Genomic DNA, 22,648 nt, shown 5'->3' on the forward strand with positions numbered 1-22,648 from the left:
AACTTGAGGTCTGTAGCGATTGACTCTGCAGAAAGTTGGCGACCTCTGCGCACTATGCGCCTCAGCATCCGCTGACTCCGCTCTGTCATTTTACGTGGCCTACCACTTCGTGGCTGAGTTGCTGTCATTCCCAATCACTTCCACTTTGTTATAATACCACTGACAGTTGACTGTGGAATATTTAGTAACGAGGAAATTTCACGACTGGACTTGTTGCACAGGTGGCATCCTATCACAGTACCATGCTGGAATTCACTGAGCTCCTGAGAGCGGCCCATTCTTTCACAAATGTTTGTAGAAGCAGTCTGCATGCCTAGGTGCTTCATTTTATACACCTGTGGCCATGGAAGTGATTGGAACACCTGAATTCAATTATTTGGATGGGTGAGCGAATACTTTTGGCAATATAGTGTCTCTCTCTCATCTTCTTAATATGGCACACACACTATACTAGGCACATACAGAAAGCAAGCCAATAAACTGCTGCTCACACACCCATTTTCAGGACATGTTCAAATGGTCTAGATGAGCAGAATGTACATACATTGTATGCTTTATCCAACATTCACTCAAAACACTGGTGACCTGGTCACTTGCCCAACCAAAATTCAGCTAAATGTCTTCAAAGGTGAAGTCTGTCATTTTCCAATGGTAAAATATTTTCTCCAATCCCAATGCAAAGACTATAACTACCAATCAAAAGTTTAGACATACCGAGTTTCTCATGGTCTTGCGTACATGCTTGAAATGACAGTTAGTTGTAGAAATAAATTGTGCCTAGGTATGAACTTAATTTTTTATATATATATTATTGAAATGGATGAGATGGGGAAAGGCAAACAATAAAGGGCCAGCACACATGGGAACTCCTTTAAGACTGTTTAAATGCATCTCTGGTGGATACCTCGTGAAGTTGGTTGAGATAATGCCAAGAGTGTGAAGATCTGTAATCTAGACAAAGAGCTGCTACTGGCCACTTTAAAGATTCTGAAATATAAGCTCAATATACACTGAAATCTGTGTACTTCACAGATTTAGGGTCTAACACATCACTGACTGAAATAAGAACTGCTCTTTACTGTCTAGTTCAGTGAGTCACTCCAGAAACACTCGGACAGCAATTCTGAGTAAACTTACCGTCACCTTTGAAGGAATGTCATGTGAAGGTTGCACAAAGTAATCAGGGTTGGGGAGTAACAAAACATTTAACAGGATTACATATTTAAAATACAAAATATAAGTAACTGTATTCCACTACAGTTACAATTTAAATCATTGGTAATTAGAATAGTTACATTCATAAATTTTGATTACTGAAGAGATTACTTTGCATTTTGTCATTTGTTTCATTTAATAATTAGTCCTTTCAGATGGAAAACATTTATACATATAAATGATGCGATCCAAAGTGCATTTGAACAGCGGTGAAACTTTCTTATGATGTGTTACATTCTTACGAGCAGACAGAGAATTAAGTTTGAAGTAAGTGTGGAGCACAAGAAATAGAAATAAACCTTGTGTAAACTGTCAGCTTTACGTTAAGCTTAAAAGCCATTTCACATGCACATATTACCAGGCACGATCATATTTTTATCAAGAAAATTCAGGTTTGATCATCTTTTTTCTAGTAAGACCTTTGATATTAGGGCAAAAATTATATTCTTGATAATTTTTGTATTGTTTTCCTGTAAAAAAAAAAATATATATCTAAAAGTCCTTAAAACAAGATCAATTTGATTTATCTTGTTTTAGAAACAACACTGCATAAGATATTTAGGTTTTTCAGAGAATGTATTTTTAACATGTGTATTTTGTCTTACTGTACTGGCAGAGATTTTATTGTCAAAACAAGCGAAAAACATCTACCAGTGCTGAAGTAATCCAGTGTATTTAGAATACATTACTGACTTTGAGTAATCTAACAGAATACGTTACAAATTACATTTTACAGCATGTATTCTGTAATGGAATACATTTCAAAAGTAACCCTCCCAACCCTGAAAGTAATATTCACCTTTAACAGCACTGTCAAAGTGAATGGCAGGCACAACAAAGCCATAACAACATGGGCCGCCATCTTGATAGTTTTGGGTTGAATTGATCACATGACTGCATCACATGACAACAAATGTCATTTGTTTTTTTAGATATCTCCGTTTCCCCTGTCCACACTACAATGCGAACGCGATATAACCACTTATAGAGTTTGACTGTTAAGGCTAGTTCACACTGCCCCCAACAAACACCTTTTGGTCACTGAGCGGTTGTTGGGTTTCATTGGATCAGTGTACTAACCCTTGCTGAATTTCTCAAAAGCGTTGCAAAATTAAGTTGATCATAAGCCTAAGTAGATCGTAGAACCCATTGGTGCCAATGGTCTCTACGATCTACTTAGGCTTGCGACGCAAGTTCTCAAGTGAACATGCAAACCACTGTGAAAGAGCTCTTCTCATGCACTTAAGAACGTGCAATGGACATCAAGATTTTCTTTGAAATGTGACTTCAATTTCATGTTGTTTCTCACCAAAACCTATTGTACGCCATCAGAAGACCTGGATTATGACACAAGTCACATGGACTACTTTTATGATACTTTTGGGTCCTACATTTAAAGTGAGGCACTATCCACTGCCATTGTGTTGAAAAGAATATATATCTTTTGTGTTCTGCATATGAAAGAAAGTCATAAATCTTTAGAAAGACATAAGGATGAATAAATTATGATTTTAAGGTTCGTTAAGTGATTTTAATGGAATCACACAATAATAAATTGTCCTGTCAGGACAAATTGTCACTACCTGACAGATATAATTGAAATAGGTGTCTTGAGATACCACACCTGTCTCCGTGACAGCTCGAGGCTCTGTAAACAGCAAAAAAAAAAAAAAAAAAAAAAAAAATGAATCTGACCGTAGGGAACAGTTATTTAGCCCAAAAAGTCAGAGGACTTCTGTGTCTCTCTCTCAGCCTGACAGTCATTTTGAGTATTTGGGTTTGCTGACATAAGGTTTGAGGAGAGGGGGCGTTCAAATTTAAGTGGCAAAGTCTGGTGGAAGTTAGTGAAACAGCAAACATTGCCTACAGTACCTTTAACTAAGCTCTTACAGAGACAAATGTCTCTTAAATGTATGGGCATTTTTTTGACTTGGGGGTGAAAGGAAAAGATTTTGATGGAAAGAGTGACACTAAAGCAAGCATAAATCTTGCTTTGTGTATGCGTTAAGCGTGTGTTTGCGTGTGTCACTAGGTTCAACCTTTTTGACCATTGTGACCTCTATAACTACAGGGCCTTACATAGAATATCAACACTTTAACCTTTCAACTGCAAGGCAACAAGACAACACATGTGGAAATGACCCAGAGTGATCCTTAAACACACAGGAAAGCAAACATAGAGGAATCAGCTGGGTAGAAAGAGTTAGAGTCTGAAAAAACAGTTGAATATTCCGGGTTCAATACATTTTAAGTTCTATCGGTAGGATTTTTGGCATAAAATTGATTACCACAAAAAAATTGACTTGTACCTCCTTTTCTTTAAAAGAAAAATTGGGGTTATAGCGAGGCAGTTACAGTGGAAGTGAATGGGGCCAATTCGTAAAGACTAAAATACTCACTGTTTCAAAAGTATAGCCATAAGACAAGAGCTGAAACGCTTAGTCGATGTTATCGACCACGTCAACAATAAAAAAATTTTTTTTTAAAATTGTCGACAAAAATTTGCATTGTCAAATAGTAGTTTGATCTCATTTAACGTAACATGAGATCATACGAAACTCTAATGATGACGCATGAGAGCAGCACTGCAGTTCACGCCTGACTAGGGAGAGGAAGAATTACACAGCTCACAGTCTAGATGCAATCTAAACTTTCCAAACAGTTTCAGCTGATGTAGATCGCAAGTATGTGGGAATAATACAAAATAAGTAAATACAGAAGCTCACTCTCTCTCTCTCTCTCTCTCTCTCTCTCTCTCTCTCTCTCTCAAACTGACATTTCTCAGCGCGGTCAGCGCCTCTTCTAACAGTTGCGCAAAGTGTCCTGATCTAAGGGGGAGAGATTGAAACTGCACCCAGATGATGTACACTCTGTCGCGGGGACGCTCATCCCTCGAGCGCTCATGCTTAATGCAGCTAGATTACAACGTGATAGCTCGTGACTTTATGAATCATAATGTGTCACTGTTCTTTTCTTATCGTGAAGAAAATTGGCATTACGCCGCTTTATTAAGAGTTTTTTTTTTTTTTTTTAGTTAAAGATGGATTGAAGTGAACAAAGTTGAGAAGGTAGTCTTCGCCCCATTATACACTGCAACAAAATACATTTGATTTATTTTTGTTTTTGGCTTGTTTCCAAAAATGATATCTAAAACTCATTTAAAACAACGTACATTTACTTTAGCAGCTATACTGCTGAATAATTTTTTTATCTGAGAATGTTTAATTTTTAAAATAATATTTTAATATATCTAAAAATCCTTATATATATATATATATGCATTCACCCGAGAAGTAGCATATAAGATATTTAGACTTGCTTTTAGAGAATAGATCTTGAATACAAGTATATATTGTCTGTACTGCTCTCGCAGAAGTATAATAAAGTGAAAAAATACACACATACAAAATCCACTTATATTTAAGATACATTCTCTTAAAGCAAGTCTAAATATCGTATGTTGCTTCAAGTAAATGTATCTTGTTTTAAGGATTTTTAGATAGTTTTAAATGGAAAACAAGACAAAAACACTTGATAACAATAGGATTTTTTGCAGTAAATGTTTTACTTAAACTTAATAAAAACTATTTTTTTCCTTTAATTCAGTCATTTAATTCAGATGTCATTTAGAGGCATTTTTAAAAGATGATTTTGTCCTCTTTATTGTTAGTAAGCATGTTTAATACAACCTTTTAAGTCGGGGCACAAGCTGAATAGTCGGTTAAGAGCTAATGATTAATCGTTGCAATAATTGCCGAATAGTCAAATAATTGTTCTAATAAACGTTAGATTAGTCGATTATCAAAATAATCATTCGTTTCAGCCCTACATAAGACATAAACAATATGCGTGTTAACATGATTTTAGTGTGACAAAATCACTTACTAAACTTTTCTGTGTAAAGTTATTGCCAATTTTACAACTTAGTTGCCATGACCCTAAAACAAAGATTTAAACAACTTTACAGCTCAAATAATACATGAGAATTAATGTAAGTGCTTTTATAAAGTTATAAGCTTCACATTTTTGCCTTTAAATCCTCCAAAAATTGGCCCCATTCACTTGTATAGTAAGTGCGTCACAGTAACCTTGATTTTTGCTTTTTATAAAGAAAAGGACGGACGAGTCAAAATAATTTGTGAAAATTAACATTATGCTACAAATGCTGTCAACTGAGCTTAACTTGTATTGATCCTGGAATATACTTTTAAAGCTGATGTGTGTACTTTCAAAATAATTTTTTTCTCGTGTCTCATTTTAAAATGCAGTGTCAACTACATGTAAGCCAGGTTGATTTCACCTAAAAGTGAAACACTGTGGCCATGTGGCGCTATCAAAACGCTGTTTGAATAGGCCGTCCAGCTTGACACAGGAACATCAGCTCAACCAATGGTGTTAGGTTGGGGTGGGACTATCTGTTTGTACAACCAATGGAAAACGGAGAGTTTTATGTTTGAAAATGGATTATTTTTGCAATTAAGTTTGGTGCCACTAGTGGCACAGAAATTACATACTTGTGTGTAATGCTTTGTGTCTAAAGCCCTATACAGATGACAATTATTTTACATGGGGACGTGAGGTAATTCCAGCATTTACAGGGGATAGTCAGTGATTTTATTGCCGTCTGAATCCGAAATGTCTGTTTTTCTCCCACCTCCGGCAAGAAAATTCCCAGCCAAATTACCTACTGTTTTTGACAAATACTAAGGTCATGTGGTAATTTAATTGCCGTCCGAATCCACATCTCTGAGTTTATAATCCAAAAGCCGCTTTGGAAAAGCTTTTTGACCACTAATTGCCATACGTTTGCGCTGTGCATGGTAACAGCTCTGGCTGTAAAGGACAGCTGTGAAAGTTGGAGTATTGTTTAGCAGAAATTTAAATAATTCACAATAATAAAATTACTTCGCCACTCCACCACAGTGAGTGGGAACTCTTAAGTAGAAGGGAAAGAAAAACGAGAGCAAGATCACGTAAACTTTTGAAATGGTCCATTATTATGGCAGCAATGTAATAACATTTTAATATCACATTTTAAATGTAGAAACGTTTACTAAATACATTTATACATAAGGCTTGCATGACTACTCGTTTATACGGGTCGAGAAGTCCCAGAAAAGTTGCCGGGTTAATGTCTTAGTCTTATTTAAAAGGTTTAATTTCCACCTCCACTTTTTAAATCACTGACAGATAATTCCAAATGATGTCCGTCATTTTGATGGATAAAATATAAGAAAACCATTTTTACCATAGCTCCTCAAATTTCATTTTAACTATCTTTACTCTCCTTGCGTGTGCTTAAGAGAGAGCGCGCAAGCGGCGCAACTGAAATGAGTATCCCCAGATATATTTGGCTGCGTTGATAAACGGTCTTGTCCCTACAGTTTCTTGATTAATTGAATTGCTCTTCGCAAGAACTGTGGCTTGCTCCGTATGTGAAAATGTACACTGTAAATGTCCGCAGTGCTTTGCAGTGTGGTTCCCACATGCTTTAAAATGTTTATTTTCACTTTAGCATAATTCCAAACATATTTAAACGCAAATACAGAGGACACCGTTTGTGGATTGATTAATTTTCCATATAACAAGCGCGACTGCAATCATGTGATCGACAAAAAGTCTCGCTCGGCCCCTTTGATTTAATTGTCATCTGAAAGCATGAGTTTTATCACAGAGGAGCCATGAAAATGTACTTTTACAGATGTCACCCTGAGAAACAATTGCTGTCCGAATAGGGCTTAAGTGACTTTCTAATAAAAGTTTGTCCCTGCTGGTGTCTACGGGAGCATCTCTACAGTCCTTGTGCTAAAATATTCATGGTCAGACCCCTCATGGAAACACCTGCATTCTGTTCCATTCATTGTGCTTTTTTTTAACATGTTCTGTTTGAACAGCCCCTTAGACTCTATGTTTGACATCTCTGCATAGATGTGTGTGTTTGTGTGATTCTCTCACCATGACAGAGTGTGTCTACAAAGGGTGTGCAATTCCTGATCAGAGTCTCTGTCTGCACCTCGCAGACGGTGCAGGGCAGGCAGGGGTCCAGCGAGCTCTCCTGATCAGAGAAGGTGTCGTCCATACACTCCTCGCAGATCGTGTCATGGTCGTACTCACAGCGCATCAGCACGCCCTGACCGCGCGGACACACAGTGCAGGGCTCGCACTGTCCCGACAGAATGTCCATGAAGTAGCCATAGTTGCACACGCACACAGCATCATTGGAGTCAGTACAGGGTGTCTGCATACGCATGAGACCTGTGCATTCACTGCACGTCTGGCACCTCTCTGAGTGACTGTAGATCTCAGAGAACGTCTCACCTGTTGAAACAATAATAATCAGAACAATAAAATAATCAGAATGGCAAAATAATTGTAACTTGCCTATCTGCTGTTAAAGGGATAGTTCAACCAAAAATATGACTTTCTTTCTTCCACTGAACATAAAAGGAGATGTTAGGCAGAATGTTAGCCTCAGTCTACATTCACTTTCATTATGTGGAAAAAAAGATGCAATGAAATTGAATGGTGACTTTAGGCTAAAATTATGCCTAATATTTCCTTTTATGTTCCACGGAGGAAAAAAGTACTATGCCTTTCCAAACATGAAGGCTTAAGTACAAGGACATGGGTAACAGGTAAACAAGACAACCAATCATAAGGCTAAACTATAAACAAGATAACAAGACTAAATGTACTTAAACCAATGAAAAGACAAGACTAATAACAAAGTAATCACACAATGAACCAATGAAAACAAGACACATGAACACGGGAAACACATGACAAGATCACATGAGGGAACAGGAAATCACATGACATGACATGACAGGAACAGGAACTAAACTTGAAAATAAAAGACATGAAAACAAGAACAAAACATAGGGGACCCTTTAAAATAAAGAGAACAAAAATTACTAATCAAAGAAAGGAACAAAAGGGGGAAATGAACAGAGAAAAGAAGGGGTTCCTATTGAAATATCATGTTAAACTAGTTTAAGCTGGTCTCTCAGCCTTTTTAAATAGGTCTGGTTTGCTGATTTTAGAGGGGTTTTGAGCACTTGTCACCTTATTGGGCAGGTAGACCAGCTTGAACCAACCAGCTAAATTTGACATTGACAACATTGATTGGATTGTATTATAGAGGTTTGTGTTTGTGTGCATGGAGCTAATTGTCTCTATATGCCATTGATTGTGATGTGCAGTCAAAACAAGGCTTGCAGACATGACTGTATACACACTAAATCTGAATCTTATTTTTGGCTCAAAATCTGATCCTCAAAACCTTCCAGATTTCAGAATAACTGTGCAGTCCATAGGTGAGAGGAAGAGGGACAAGATTTGGCTAGTTGGTATGGGCAGTAAGCCCCTGCTGGTAGATGCCATATCTACAACATTATATGGGCAAAAAGACTATGGCTGAGTTCAGAGAGGTATACTACCCATACTACTCATACTACTTCTGCCATATATGTCTATGTTAGAAATAGTAAGAGTAGTATGGTAGTATGTAATTCCGAACTCGGCCTGTTTCTCTAATGAAAGCCACTCAAAAGTTATATCCTGTCATGTATCCTGATAAAGTACGTTTTTGGCAAGTAACATAAAAATGGCAAAAATGTCATTTTATTACAGTAGATTTTGTACCACAGGGCTACTAAAAGCATGTAATGGACTTGTACAGTATTTTCCCCCATCTGCTGCCCAGCGTTATCAGTACAACATTTTTCTGTGGCTCCAATTGACTAGTCACATAGCATTTACCACTGAAATGAATGGGAATGCTAAGGAACAGCTGTTAAAATTGTCCTTTTTTCCACTTTATAGACTGTATGGACAGTTGAGAGAGGACAGAAAATGATAGGGAAAAGAGGAAGGAACAGGATCAGCAAATCACACAGCCAGATTTGAATTTACATCACCCACATGAACTCCGTAGCTCAATGTGTCTGAGCATATGCTCCTATATCACATGGCTACACGACTCATTATTTTGAATTCATAGAACTTCTGATATGTTTTCATGCTTTTTTCCCTGATTTGTCTTTTTCCTTCCTTCCAAGAACTTTGTCTATGTTCGGAATGGAATTCTAGCTGACTAAATCCTTAATACTTCGCAAAATATATACTGTATACAAATTCTTTTTTAATAGAATTTGAAAGAGTAGGCATTAATCAACAATAATTGGCTGAGTTCAGAATGGCATACAACCATAGTACTCATGCTATTTATGCTGCCGTATAAAGCCATGGCAGAAATAGTAGTATGGTAGTATACCATGGTAGTATGCCAATGTTTCAAACAGTAGCAAGCTATATTGTTGCCATAGACATTGGTAAGTTTGTCCCATAATTTTGCATGATTAATTTAACGAGTGACATTCAGTTAGCTTCTTGTGTAAAAATGTCTTGACTCTTGACATTCAAATAATAAGTCATATAAAGATCAAATAGAGATGTTAAAATTTGTGGCTGATATTACTTCCTGTTCATCAGTCACACTGGAAATCAGGCCCACCACAGCACCCCCCTAGATCCGGCCCTGCTGGAAATGCAAGATCAGGTCAAGTGCCCTGCATTGTCAGATACAGTATTCCATGCATTGTTTATTTTGGCAAATGTAGTAGGTAATCCGGGTTTTATGTGTATACAGAAAATGTGCATGTTGTGCACAGTATACATACTATATACTGCAGCCATAGTATGTTATTCCAAACATAAACTTTGAATTGGCTCTTGAAAATGTCTTGACTTGCAGGACTGCGCTTATAATTTATACCAATTCATCTCTTAATAAATAAAAATGCTCTGTTGGGGTTTACAGTATAGTTTTTCTCAAGAGGAGTTTTGTCCTATGACAGAGTTTGAGCTGCAGTTAGAAAATAAAACATTAATTGTATATGCATTTTTTAATAGATATGGAATATTAGTGAGAAAGCTTTAAATTATTCTGTAGGTTTGTTTGTGCTGCTGGTTCTGGTGAACTCTGGTTTGGGACACAGTATGTGTTAGACAGGCGTTTTAGATAACATGAAGTTTGAAGGTTTTGCAATTTTATCCCAGCAAAAGAAGGGTTTAAATATTCCTCCCTGGATTTTGTGTCACTCTGATAACAGGAGAGGAGGTAGCAAGGATAAAAGGACAGTAAGAACATGTGGTTTGTTTTACAGGAACCGTTTAATGTTTGATGTTCTTCAATAAACCAAGTTGTTTAAAATGCTTGGTCATGACAATGACACCTCTTAGTTGTATATGGGAGCCTTTGGCTTTCTCGCTCTCTCACACTTGCTCTCTCACACGACAACCAAAAGGTGTCATTGCCGCTTTCACAGTTTCCATGTAGAGAAAAAAACACCACAAATTATATCTCTTTAATATCTCAACTGTTTCCTACAGCAGTGAGATTAAATGAACACTTTTCAAAAGTCCCCTGCTTCTCAGATTTTTCTCCTGAGAAACAGACCCCAGTAATCTCACATGTATCTCCTCTAGAGTTTCAGAAGAGATCTCAACGATGTCTCAAACTGTGCTCTTATTTGTCAAGAAACCAAAGTTTGCAATCAAAAGTCAGAGATTTCCATCACATTACTTCAGGCCAAATTACCTCAGCTAATCTATCCACACTAATTATATAAATCTCTATATTCTTTCTGTATGTAAACAACTATCCAATTTGCATCTACTATTATAATAGCCTCTAAGGAATTTTGGGAGATCACATCTGAGACAAAGTTGATTAGGGTTAAATCAGGGTTTCCACAGTCATAGGAATCCTTGAAATGTAAAGAAATGTTAACATCATGGAAATTGCATTAGTGAATATAAATGTTCTTGTTCTGCTGAGCTGTAAAATATTTAATTGGCTAGAAACTGTTCTTTGTGTGTGCTCACTGTGAAATTATTTTTTAAAATCCTTTTAGTACTCAAGAACAACTGGAAAAGTCATTGAAATTCATTGGTCGAAAAGTGTGGGAACCCTGTTAAATGAAACATAACTGAAATAACTTAATCAAGTCTCCTGAGCTTTGAAGGAGCAACCATTGAGCAATAAAATTTTCCTTTGGGGTTTCATGTCATAACAGAAGGTGAAATATTCATTCTCTGTGTTGCTCACAGAAATTAAATGTAAAACTTGTTCAGACCAATTTATGTTCTGCAGATGATCCATCATTACAATAAAAACATCTTGCAGATAAATCTGAACTATTAAATTGAACCATTACACCTCCTCTTTTATATTAGAGTCAAGTTCTTATAACAGAAATCAAAGGAATGGGAACAGAACATTATATTTGGAAAAGGCAAAAACATCATTTTTGTTTCGGTAAAGCAAGAATGAAACTATTTTAGTTCCACATAAACACTTAACGATGGATTCTAAGGGGTAGAGCTGTTAACGCTACATAAGCCAATTGGGTCTGTCTGAGGATAACCATTACAAATAGTTCCTTAGAAGTGCACTCCAAAACGGCGAGCCCTGCTTACAGCACATATACACATCCGCACATTTAGACTAAATGTTATCATCAACACTCTTATGGAGAGACAAAGTGCTTTTTTTATTTTTAAGACTGATCCACTGTGCAGTAAATATTTTCCCAAAGGAAAATATTATCAAGGAAAAGGTGGGTTTTTTTTTATTTTTCCCCTTTTTCCTCCCAATTTGGAATGGCCAATTCCCAGTGTGCTTTTAAGTCCTTGTGGTCATGTAGTGATTTGCCTCAGTCCAGGTGGTGGAGGACCTGCGTCTGAGATTGTCAACCCACACATCTTATCGCGTAGCTTGTTGAGCGTGTTGCCACGGAGACATACTGCGTGTGTGTACGCCACCCACCGTGGCATCCATGCTCAACTCACCATGTGCCCCACTGAGAACGAACCACATTATGGTGATCATGAGGAGGTTACCCCATGTGAATTTGGCTGCTTAGGAGACCTGGCTGGAGTCACTCAGCATGCCCTGGGATTTGAACTAGCAAACTAGCAAACTCCAGGGGTGGTAGCCAGCATCTTTACCACTGAGCTACCCAGGCCCCCCAAGGAAAAGGTGTTTGTATAAAATGCTGTAGCAGAAATCATGTATTCACATGCCTAAATTTGGTCAGTCCAATCAAATCGTGATGCAAACAATTTACTTGAAAATTTCTGTCATCATCTACACACTCTCATGTCGTTCAAGACTTGTTTGTATTTTTTGTTCTGTATTACATTTCAAATCTCCAACCTGGTCTCATAGAATCACGTTACTATACCTATATTTTTGCTAAATTGTTTCATGGCAGTTTCCTGGTGAAATCAAATCACAGGTAAAACAGCATATTATCAGTTAATAAACACTTAATTTTTACCCTGTTCCTCACACAATGCTATCTTATGACACCTGTACATTTTTACTGTCGTGCATGACTTGTAAGAGGATACGTTTTAACATTATTTGCTTTGTATAATCAATTACATTTGCTTGTTTGAGTGCAATCGAATTGCCTCGACACCAAAGTGTCATAGCAGCACCACAAAATGACGTGGCTGCTTCAGCATTTGCGTTTTTCATCTCACATTTCCTTTATATGACACTATCAGTTAGGTTTAGGTTTAAGGTTTAGGGTAGGGAGGTACGTCATGGTTACTGGTGTAACCTCCGTTCCCTGATGGAGGGAACGAGACGTTGGTGTCGATGTAGTGACACTAGGGGTCACTCTTGGGAGCCCGAGACACCTCTGGTCTTTGATAAAAGGCCAATGAAAATTGGCGAGTGGTATTTGCATGCTACTCCCCCAGACATATGGGTATAAAAGGAGCTGGTATGCAACCACTACAGGTTTTACGCTGAGGAGCCGATATAAGGTCCGGCCATTTCAGCGGGTAGTTCAGCGTTGTGGCAGGAGGGACCAACGTCTCATTCCCTCCATCAGGGAACGGAGGTTACACCAGTAACCATGACGTTCCCTATCTGTCACTCACTCGACGTTGGTGTCGATGTAGTGACACTAGGGGTCCCTATACAAAACGCCACAAGGCTGAACGGTGTTACGTGAACTGGTGGTGTGTGGTGGACAGACTTGCTGTGTGCCTCATAGCCAGCACACCAGGTCGACACGTAACCTCCCCCAACACAGTTATGAGTGTCGAACGGCCCTTTCTGGGGTCGACTACCCAAAGATAGAGACAGGCTTAACCAGTCGTGGCCTCTTTTCCCCTTCTCTTTTTCCACTCCCTAAAAAAGAAGAGGGATTATCCGACTGGGCCGCCAGGTCTAGTCGGAGGGTGTCCCTCCCAAGGGGAGGACACCGCGGAGACCACACCTCGCCCCAAGAGAGGGGGGGATATTTAAGTGGAAAAATACGTCACATGGTCTTTCCAACCATGTGGAGAGCCTTCAAGGTAGATCCTGCCCAATGGGGAGGAGTTACTACAAACATGGAGACTGGGGCAGAGGGGCTCAGGAGGATGTCCACCACCTTCTCTGGTTTGGTTGAGCGCAACACCAGCATCACTGGAGAAACTTCTCGAGTAAATCCAAGACTGTAGAGTGATATACTGTAGTCTACTTCCTTTGCAACAGGAACAATCTTCAAAGAAATTGACAGAGTGCCTGAAGAAGGTCTTTGACCAAAACGCTGTAAGATATTACAGATTTAAAAGCTATATGACAGTGTGCAGGCTTTTTCGATTTTTCCCACTGTATTTTTTATGCACCTGCCTGTGATATGTTCATTCATGGTTTTACCACTTACCATACGTCAACTGAACACGATTTACCGATGCCTATACTAAATTATGAAATCTAAATAACAGAGCTTATGTCAAATAAAAAAAACTGTCCAGCCAGTCACATTAGAGAGCAATTTTTTGTTTGTCTGTTTGTTTTTTGTTGGGAAAAACAAATGCAAACCCATTTCAAGAACTTCTGCTGGAAATAAGCAGACTTGGAAAAAAACTAAAGGCTACTTTGAAAAATAAATGCAATCAGCAAAGAAACGTTTCTAAATATAGTTATAATTATTATTTATTTTTAAGGTTAATTTCACTCATTTAATTATAATTTTTTTCATTACTTCTTTAATTTTAGTTCTATCATAATATAGTCATGTCAGCTTGTCTGAAAGAGCACAATATTTTCAGATGTCTTCCGATTTACACATGCTCGGGAGTGTAGTGTAAATGGACTGTATGCAATGAATTAGAAGAATAGAAATATGGACTCACGTTCTTTTGTGCATTAACTGCGTTCTTGTTAAATGGGACATGCTCCTTTTATACACATGGAAAATGTGGTTCAAAATATGGATTTAGGCTTAATTATAAAGAATGTAAGTAAAATACTGACACACAAATCATGGCTAGTATTAACAGTGTTTATATCAGAACGCACTTCTACCGGTCGATTTTGATTTTGAAAAATTACATTCATTTATTGAAACAAAAATTAAACCAAAAATATTTTTAAATTCAAATTACACTTTATAATTACAAATATAATCAAAATAATGAAGTGGTAGAAAAAAAAAAAAAAATCATACCAAATCCAAACATTTTAACTTCTTCCACCGGCCCCTTTTGCAGACTTAAAAATCACCTAATGACAACAGGTGGAAAAATATAAATACAAATTAGATCATAAATACATTTGTAAATATAAACAATAATAATAATAATTAAAAATAATAATAACAATAAAAAAATAAACCAAGAACTATAGATAGTTTACACAAATCTCATACATTTTTGTTTCATAAAAAGGCTACAACAGTGATCGTCATTGACATAATTTGATGTTCCACTATATTTTCAGAGTTTGGACATGAACTTTATTACCACCTGCTGATGGATTCTCCAAATTGTAAATGCAGAAACTGAATTCAGACTTTGTGCTGAAAACAGATATGGTTTTGAAATGTCTTAGCGCAATGACCTATTTTTCAGGAAAATAGCAAATTGCACTTTGTGCCACTTCATTCACATACAATACACCCATAGTTTGCACGCCTACACCCATAGCAGCACAAACACTTCCACCCACACCCACTCGCGTTTTGCGCTTGCACTAAAATTGAACTTAGCATTAGTGCTTTCATGAAAATTGGATAAGACGTAGCACATAGTTGTAGCGCATAGTGCTGCCCTTTGCTCACTTATGAAAATAGAGCCCATGGTCTGCCTTTTTATGGAAAGAGTCACAAGAGTAAAATGTTTTTTTTTTTGTTTGTTTGTTTGTTTGTTTTTTGTGTACTATTTCTTTAAGCATCAACTTTGTCTCAGATGTTCCTGCCAAATTTCTTAGGAGAAATAAAGATGGATGCACACTGTTGACACATGAGTAGAGAACGAAAACAAAATGTATGTTGCTCAGATAAATTGGTCTGGAGGAATTTGATGAGAGATGTTTGTATTGAAATCTCTTTTGACTGCTGAATGAGAATTTGGAATCTTTACTTACCTGAGCACAATGTGAGACATTGAACTTATGAGACACTTGTGAGGAAAAACTCGTTGGAGACACAATTAAGATATTAAAGTCATCTCAATTGTGATTTCTCTTTCCCAGAGGGAGACAAAACTCTGTATTTGTCCCTTAAATAGGATCTAATGAGGATTGAGGAAGAAGAGGGAACTGCATATGAGGAGATTGTTGACACTAATCTGGTGCATATTAATATACTGTTTTTCCAACAAATCAGGTCACATTTTCTGCCTGATGTGAAAAGATCAGGGAAGGCAAATGTGTTCATGCCTAATGTTGGCCTGAGGGTGGGGTGTTCACCTTATGCCTTACTTTGTATGGAAGCTCTCCTTGATATCTAATTAACAGTGAATAACACTTGGCGTTCTGTTCTTGTCATGTTTGCTCTTGTTTTGCAGGTGATGTGAAAGCTAATGACTTAGTTACCTGCTTCATGGCATTTGAGAGATACAAAACAACTGCTCAAACATGCTGATCCATCTATGTTTCCATCAATCAGTCAGTAATAACAAAGATACTGCTACTTTTAATTAAGCTCCTGTTTGAATGTTCCCTGTCTTCTAGGATGATAAATTCATTTTTGTCAGTTATAGTGCTTTGATGCTGTGGGTACAAAATGCTCCTTAATGCCTTACAGTACATTTAATGTACCACTTTTCACTGCTGTATTTACCACCCTGTAACACCCTCCCTTAAAAACACACAAGCACACAAAAATTTTTACTTCTAGATGGGGACATACCATAGACTTATAAATATATAAATAAAGCTATATCATAACCCTACCTCTAAACGAAAACTATTAGCACTGTTTAAATACATTTTTACAATTAATGCTATGTATACAGTGTTTACCTTATTTATGACAAAAGAGGAGATTTTGTAAGGTTAAGCTCAATTTTGTGGACTTACATGCTCAGTAAATGTTCACTCTAAGAGTTAAGCGCAGACTGGTCTCAGATGGTCTATGGGAGCACAGGGAGTTAATGGGTAAATATACAGATCATGTGATAAAGGCCAGGGTGAGCTGTGAAAGTGTCAATTCAGCCGAACATCTCTTTCAACCCATCTGTTTTTTTCTCCCTCTCTCTTCATTTTCACCTTCATTAATTATTAATGGATAGATATGACCTCGTTCTGTGGCAAAGATTTTAAAGATCAGACCATTTGTCACCCAACTGTAAGAAACGTTCCATTTCTTTCTGTCACCCCTACCATTAGAGCACATATACAGGATGTGAGATTATAACACTAATGAACTCTAGGGTTACAGTACATTTATTTACAGAATAATAGAGTTGGGGTAATAGAGTTCTGACTCGAGTCTGAGTCACAAGTCTGATTTTAATGGACTTGGACTTGTCACGGACTTGGATGCATTTTTACTCTGACTTGACTCAGACTCGAGTCTTTCGGACTTGGGATTTTTTCCGAGTCCAGCCGAGTCCATGGCATTTGTGATGCAATCAAAAACAAACAAAAAAATAACATAACATAGGGTGACCATACGTCCTCTTTTCCCCAGACATGTCCTCTTTTTTCAGACCTGAAAAAAGCATCCGGATGGGATTTTCAAAATTGCCTCTAAATGTACAGGATTTGTCTTTGTCTTCATATTGATGTGCTTTCTACAGTTAGCACTATCATACATTTGGTGTATTTGATACTGCGCATTAGTTTTTATGCATATATGTCCTTACGTGTGATTATTCTGGCTGAGAGCAGCAGCGCAACTCTTTCAAAGTGCTTTTTTAACTCTCTCTCTCTCTCTCTCTCTCTCTCTCTCTCTCTCTCTCTCTCTCTCTCTCTCTCTCTCTCTCTCTCTCTCTCTCTCTCTCTCTCTCTCTCCCTCTCCCCCCCGGACGCGCGTGCTGTATGTGTGTGCGGGAAGGAGATCGCCATTCACCAGACGTGCTCTCCTAAAACTATATTTTAATTAATGGTGAAAATAATTTAGTATGAGATACTTTGCAATTGCGTGACTGTGAGTCTGTCATAATCAGACAAAAAAACTGAAGTCCCCCCTCCGTTGGATGAGTTGGTATCGCCCAACTAGTGTTGCACAATCCCCCTTTAGTATAGATGGCGGTGTCACGTGGTACCTGTTACTTTTCTCAGTGCTGGCGAGGATGGGCCTGTCACAGTTGTTTACCGTTACTGGATGAGGATTTTTGAAAATGCTTTATATATAATGATGAGGCGGATTTCCATTCACAGGTATGAATCCTTGCAATTATCAGTTTTTATTAAAAATAACTATCCAGTGTAACATGTCTCCAAAGGGATATAAAACGTTCTGAGATTTAAATGTGAATGTATGGAGTATTCGGTTTTCAGAGCGCCCCTGCAGGAATAAAACATTTTGTCTCACAAGACACAGTCATTGGCTAACAACATGTACAATTTCAGTCTGTAGGTCTGTTACCCACACAAAACTTTCATATGAATCTAGAAAACATGTACTATATCACACGAGTCATATGTGGATTCAGTAAAGATGTTAAAAGCGTCCATAGAAATGATCAGTTGTTTTTTCTGAATGTTTGATACTAAACTGTACTTCTTATGATTTCTATGCTGATCCCCCCTCTATCGAGAAAAAATTGGATAGCTTATCTTTACTTATTTCGGTGAGGCTAATCACTTATATTGACCTTGTTTTTTCAGACCAGTGTGCTTCTTTCTCTTGCGAGATCTGGCAACACTGCAACAGGTATATGATCCAACCTTAGCACAGATTACTGTCATTTTACCATCATACTGTCATTTAAAAATAATGTTATTAACCATTTATTTATTTATTTATTATATTTTTTTGTTCTAACCCATTACCTTTTAGAAAGGCAAAGCTGGAGCCGTAACGAAAAAATATTCTCCTTAGAATGAACCGAAATGAAAAACATTTCTTTTTTAATCCATGGTTTTATGCACTACATTAAGAAGAAAAGTCTAAGCTTTCAACAATATAATTATTAGGTTTCCTCTCCAAACCATTGTCAAGATATAATAATTTAAATGTTTTATTTTTTACTTTAGCGCATAAAACTCAAAACGTGTCCCTGGGACTCTATATTTTGCATAAAAATTTTACAGTCAGCCTTCTATTCTTTCTTTTGATTTTGGGGTGAAATATGACCTGGACACGTTCTTGACATGTTTCATGAGATTTGCCAGATTCATGTATACAGTATGTTAAAGATCAATAGGTTTGGTGCTGGCCTTCGCTGATTACAGTAAGAACAATATTTGACAGTGTTTCTGTTTTGTGTTTCCTGTAATATCCCTGTTTTTGCTGATCCTGAGTGGGAAACACACATGGCCCACCTGCTGTCTGATGTCTGCCTTAACCTTTCTTTACATTACAATCTTTGTGGATTTTGTTTCTGTTTTTCCTTGTTTGTGTTTATTTTAAACATTTCCTCTTTGTGGTTTTGCTGAACTGTTGAGTTTTGTCCATATGAAGCATGTGCATTCGTCTGTGTTTAAAAGAGACAGAAAGAATGCCAGCTGGTTGATCACACGGATATACCTGATTATAAATACGGATGTAAAACAACACTACCAAAAACAACTGGAAGTGCCCACACACACACACACACACACATGCTCCACTGAGTGAGTGGTTGTTTACACATATAATAAATAGCTTGTTTTAATTTGATAACACAGGATTGTTGGCAAAGTCAGGAGGTTAAATGAAAAAGGACTCAAGCTGCCTCATGCAATGTGTCTTACTGTGATGTCATCAGCCAAAGTCTGTGCATTTTTATCCCTTCGAAATTACCAACAAATCAGCCAGGTGCATAAAATCGTTTTATACTTTTCTTTCTAAGCTGGTTTTCTGCTTGGCTGTCACTGGCTGGAGAAGAATTTTAACTATGGGTGTTTGCCAATATTTATCTGGCTCATTTTAAAAGATCTTGTAAAGCAACCTAATACAGAATGGATGGAGGAAAATATCCATTGCGTAATGCATTGTATTCATCTATAATCACAACCATATCAGCGTATCAGTGTTCTGTTTTCACAATTCAGTTGTTCTTTATTGGTAACGGCTGCTTTTTTTTTTTCTTCTTTTTTTTTATCAGTTAAAGTAATATATCAAAGCTGCTTGGAATGGTAGAATGGCTGCAAAGACTAATAAAAATAGTTATGGCTCCAGTTCTGAATTCTGCTTAAATGTTCAGTAGCATTAACCAGTCTCTCTCGGGTGCATAAGAGATTTATTAGACTCTGTCTAGAGAGGTCAGTGTATCTGATGTTGCCTGTGCTTAAATTCATCATTATCCAATGCTGTTATTTCCAAAATCCCCATCAGTCTTTAGTCAGCTCTATCTAAAACAGCACTCTGACCCCTAGTGCAGTGCTGCTCCTTCAGTACAAATATTAAAAAAGAACATGTACATTGTACTGTTTTACTTAAAATGTTTTTATTCTTCTTTTTTTATTCATGTTAGTATTTATTTCTTTATTTCATGCAAACATATCCAAGGCACATTTCACCACAAAATTTAAAATAAAATAAGAAAATATTTTTACATAAAGAAAATTAAACTTTATTTATTTATTTATTTATTGTAAATCACATTATTTTCAATAGTGACTCTCATTAGATGCGTATTACTCTAATACAGTATTCTGTATTATATTACATTAAAAGCACTGTAATACTGTGGTTTTTAAATTTAAATCAGCATGTATTTAAATCAGAATTGCTTCACAATTTAAATAAGATATCATTATTATTTATTCCCATTACAGTAATAAGAAAGGGGTGCGTTCAATTGTCTTGAAAATGTCACAATGCCAAAAAATCTTAATTGTCTTAAAAATAGGCTTCATTTTCTTATTTCTTTCTTTTGATTTGGAGGTGAAAATATGACCCCCCATATGTTCTCACTGGGAATCGAACCCCTGACTTTGGCATTGCTGACACCATGCTCCACCAGTTAAGCTACAAGATCAAAAGCCATGTGTGAGCCCTCAGGCTGTTTTAGAGTCAGGCTTAAGATACCAACTCGATTAATTAATAAAATTAATGAACGGAAAGTAGTGTCAGTCAGTGAGTGTGTGTATGCGTATGTGTTCCTGTAAAAGATGTTGGCCTGATTTGTGATAAAATGGCGGCTAAGTCAGCAGCTGAGAGGTTTGTGTCACTCAGTTTTCCATGAATGTGTGTGTTTGTTGGGGGGGGGGGGGGGTAAGAGGGTAGAGAGAAAAACGGACAGCTAAATATTTCAGTGGTTGCTGATATATGCTTGTGTCTAGACTAAGGGATGATGCGAAGATGCATGAAAGAAGCATGTGTCTATGCCAAACGCTAAAAGGTGAAAGAAAACAAGCACAAAGGTCACAACATTTATTTTTGTCAGTAAACGGGAAGCTCGGTTTTTGTTGATTCTGTTGTTGTTTTTGAAACTAAAAAATTAATGCAGATGCTTTTCTAATACACGATTCACCACTTTATTTATATCCTATACCCATTGAAAAAAAAAAAAACGCCCAGTTGGGTTATTGATATAAAGTGCCCTGTCCTGAAATATAAGACGTCCTCTATTTCAGGCATGTTGTCCTAAGAGCTTCTCAGAGTTGACGGAGGACCAGTCGTTTCTCTTACTGTGAGCTGAAAGTAGGATAGAGCCTGTTTCGGAAACACTCGCAACAAAAAACGAGACCTGCTATAGAACAAGTGAAAAATGTATCTTGTCATTTCTGAATGTGTCATTGCACAGTTTCTAAATATGTTGGGGTGAATGGAAAATGTTCTTTTTTTATTATTGTTCTGATATCTTATTTTAATGGTTGTGGTCAGGGGCATAGAAACGATCTGAAAAGTGTGTGGGGGGAGGACACATTTTAAACCTTATCAGCCAGGCTCATGAATATTAATTAGATGACTTCATGTTCACCCAGTAGTCATATCTGATTTGCTGAAAGGAAAGTAAGTGGGCGGTGTGCAATATTAGGATTTCCGCTTGCCAATTATACATTTTGCAGAGACTTTTGCTTGGTCTTAAAGCTGTCATTTTTCATGGTCAGCTTCAGTTTTTATCTTTGACAGTGGCCAAGCAAAACAAAGCTCTTAAAATATTAAGATTATTACCCAAACATTGGAAGGGACAAACTTTTTAAACTTAGAAAATGTGAGGGGGCATGTCCCCTCCTGTTATAATGATTGCTACACCCCTGGTTGTGCTAAGGGAACATTTGTGAGTATGTGATAGTGTGTCTGTCGATTTGCTTCCATTCATCCCTTTTCTTTTCCATCTGTTTCTTTCTTTCTCTTTCTGGTTTTTGGTATAACTCCTTAGAGGGTATGAAGCTGATATGAGAGCATTTGGCTCAAATTTAAGCATCAAACACACACATACAAACAGCAGCTCCTATACCATAACCAGCTAATTTATTCAATGCAAAATTATTCTCAGTTTTCAGGCTATTTTTTGCATATGTGTGTATTGGGTGGGGGGGGGGGGGGGGGGGGGAGTATAATTATGCATTAATAGGTATACAGTATGAAGATTTAAGTGTGCATGTGCAATTCTGTACATGTCTTACATGTGGAAGGCTATGAATGTGTGTGTTCACATGTACTGTATATGAGAAGATGTACTTACTGTCTAAGCACTGACTGCACTCGGTTTGGGTAGTTCCACATTCCTTGACCACTCCCTCTCCTGGTGGACACTGCATACAGCACTCCCTACTGTAGGTGTACTGGCCCGATTCACACTCTTCCTCCATGGCACGCTCCAGTTTAGAGCCAAACACCAACCCCAGCTAAGTAATAGAAGGAAAGAAAGAAAGAAAGAGACAGAAAGAATATTTCCTGACATCATTATTCCTTTAAGACATCTGAGACAGTACTTGCAAGGCATCACTGTATTGAAATTCTCTTAATTCTCCTGTTACATCTCCACAATGTTCTGCAATTAATTCAGCTCAAACTGCATGACAGATTCAATTAAAAACATT

The 22,648-nt window shown here is 37.3% G+C and overlaps 1 protein-coding gene across 2 annotated transcripts in view; it reads right to left on the reverse strand.

The window, feature by feature from the left end:
* Positions 1–22,648, reverse strand: part of LOC127451927 (tumor necrosis factor receptor superfamily member 16-like) — an 81,326-nt gene that overhangs the window by 33,595 nt on the left and 25,083 nt on the right. For both annotated transcript variants that reach the window (XM_051717003.1, XM_051717002.1), the window contains exons 2-3: positions 22,291–22,453; positions 7,171–7,533 (exon numbers count right to left, since the gene is read on the reverse strand). In XM_051717003.1, the coding sequence (XP_051572963.1) occupies positions 7,171–7,533; positions 22,291–22,453 (526 nt within the window). The remainder of the gene's footprint in view (positions 1–7,170; positions 7,534–22,290; positions 22,454–22,648) is intronic.

This window comes from Myxocyprinus asiaticus, chromosome 14, assembly GCF_019703515.2.
Source record: "Myxocyprinus asiaticus isolate MX2 ecotype Aquarium Trade chromosome 14, UBuf_Myxa_2, whole genome shotgun sequence".
NCBI classification, from domain to species: domain Eukaryota; kingdom Metazoa; phylum Chordata; class Actinopteri; order Cypriniformes; family Catostomidae; genus Myxocyprinus; species Myxocyprinus asiaticus.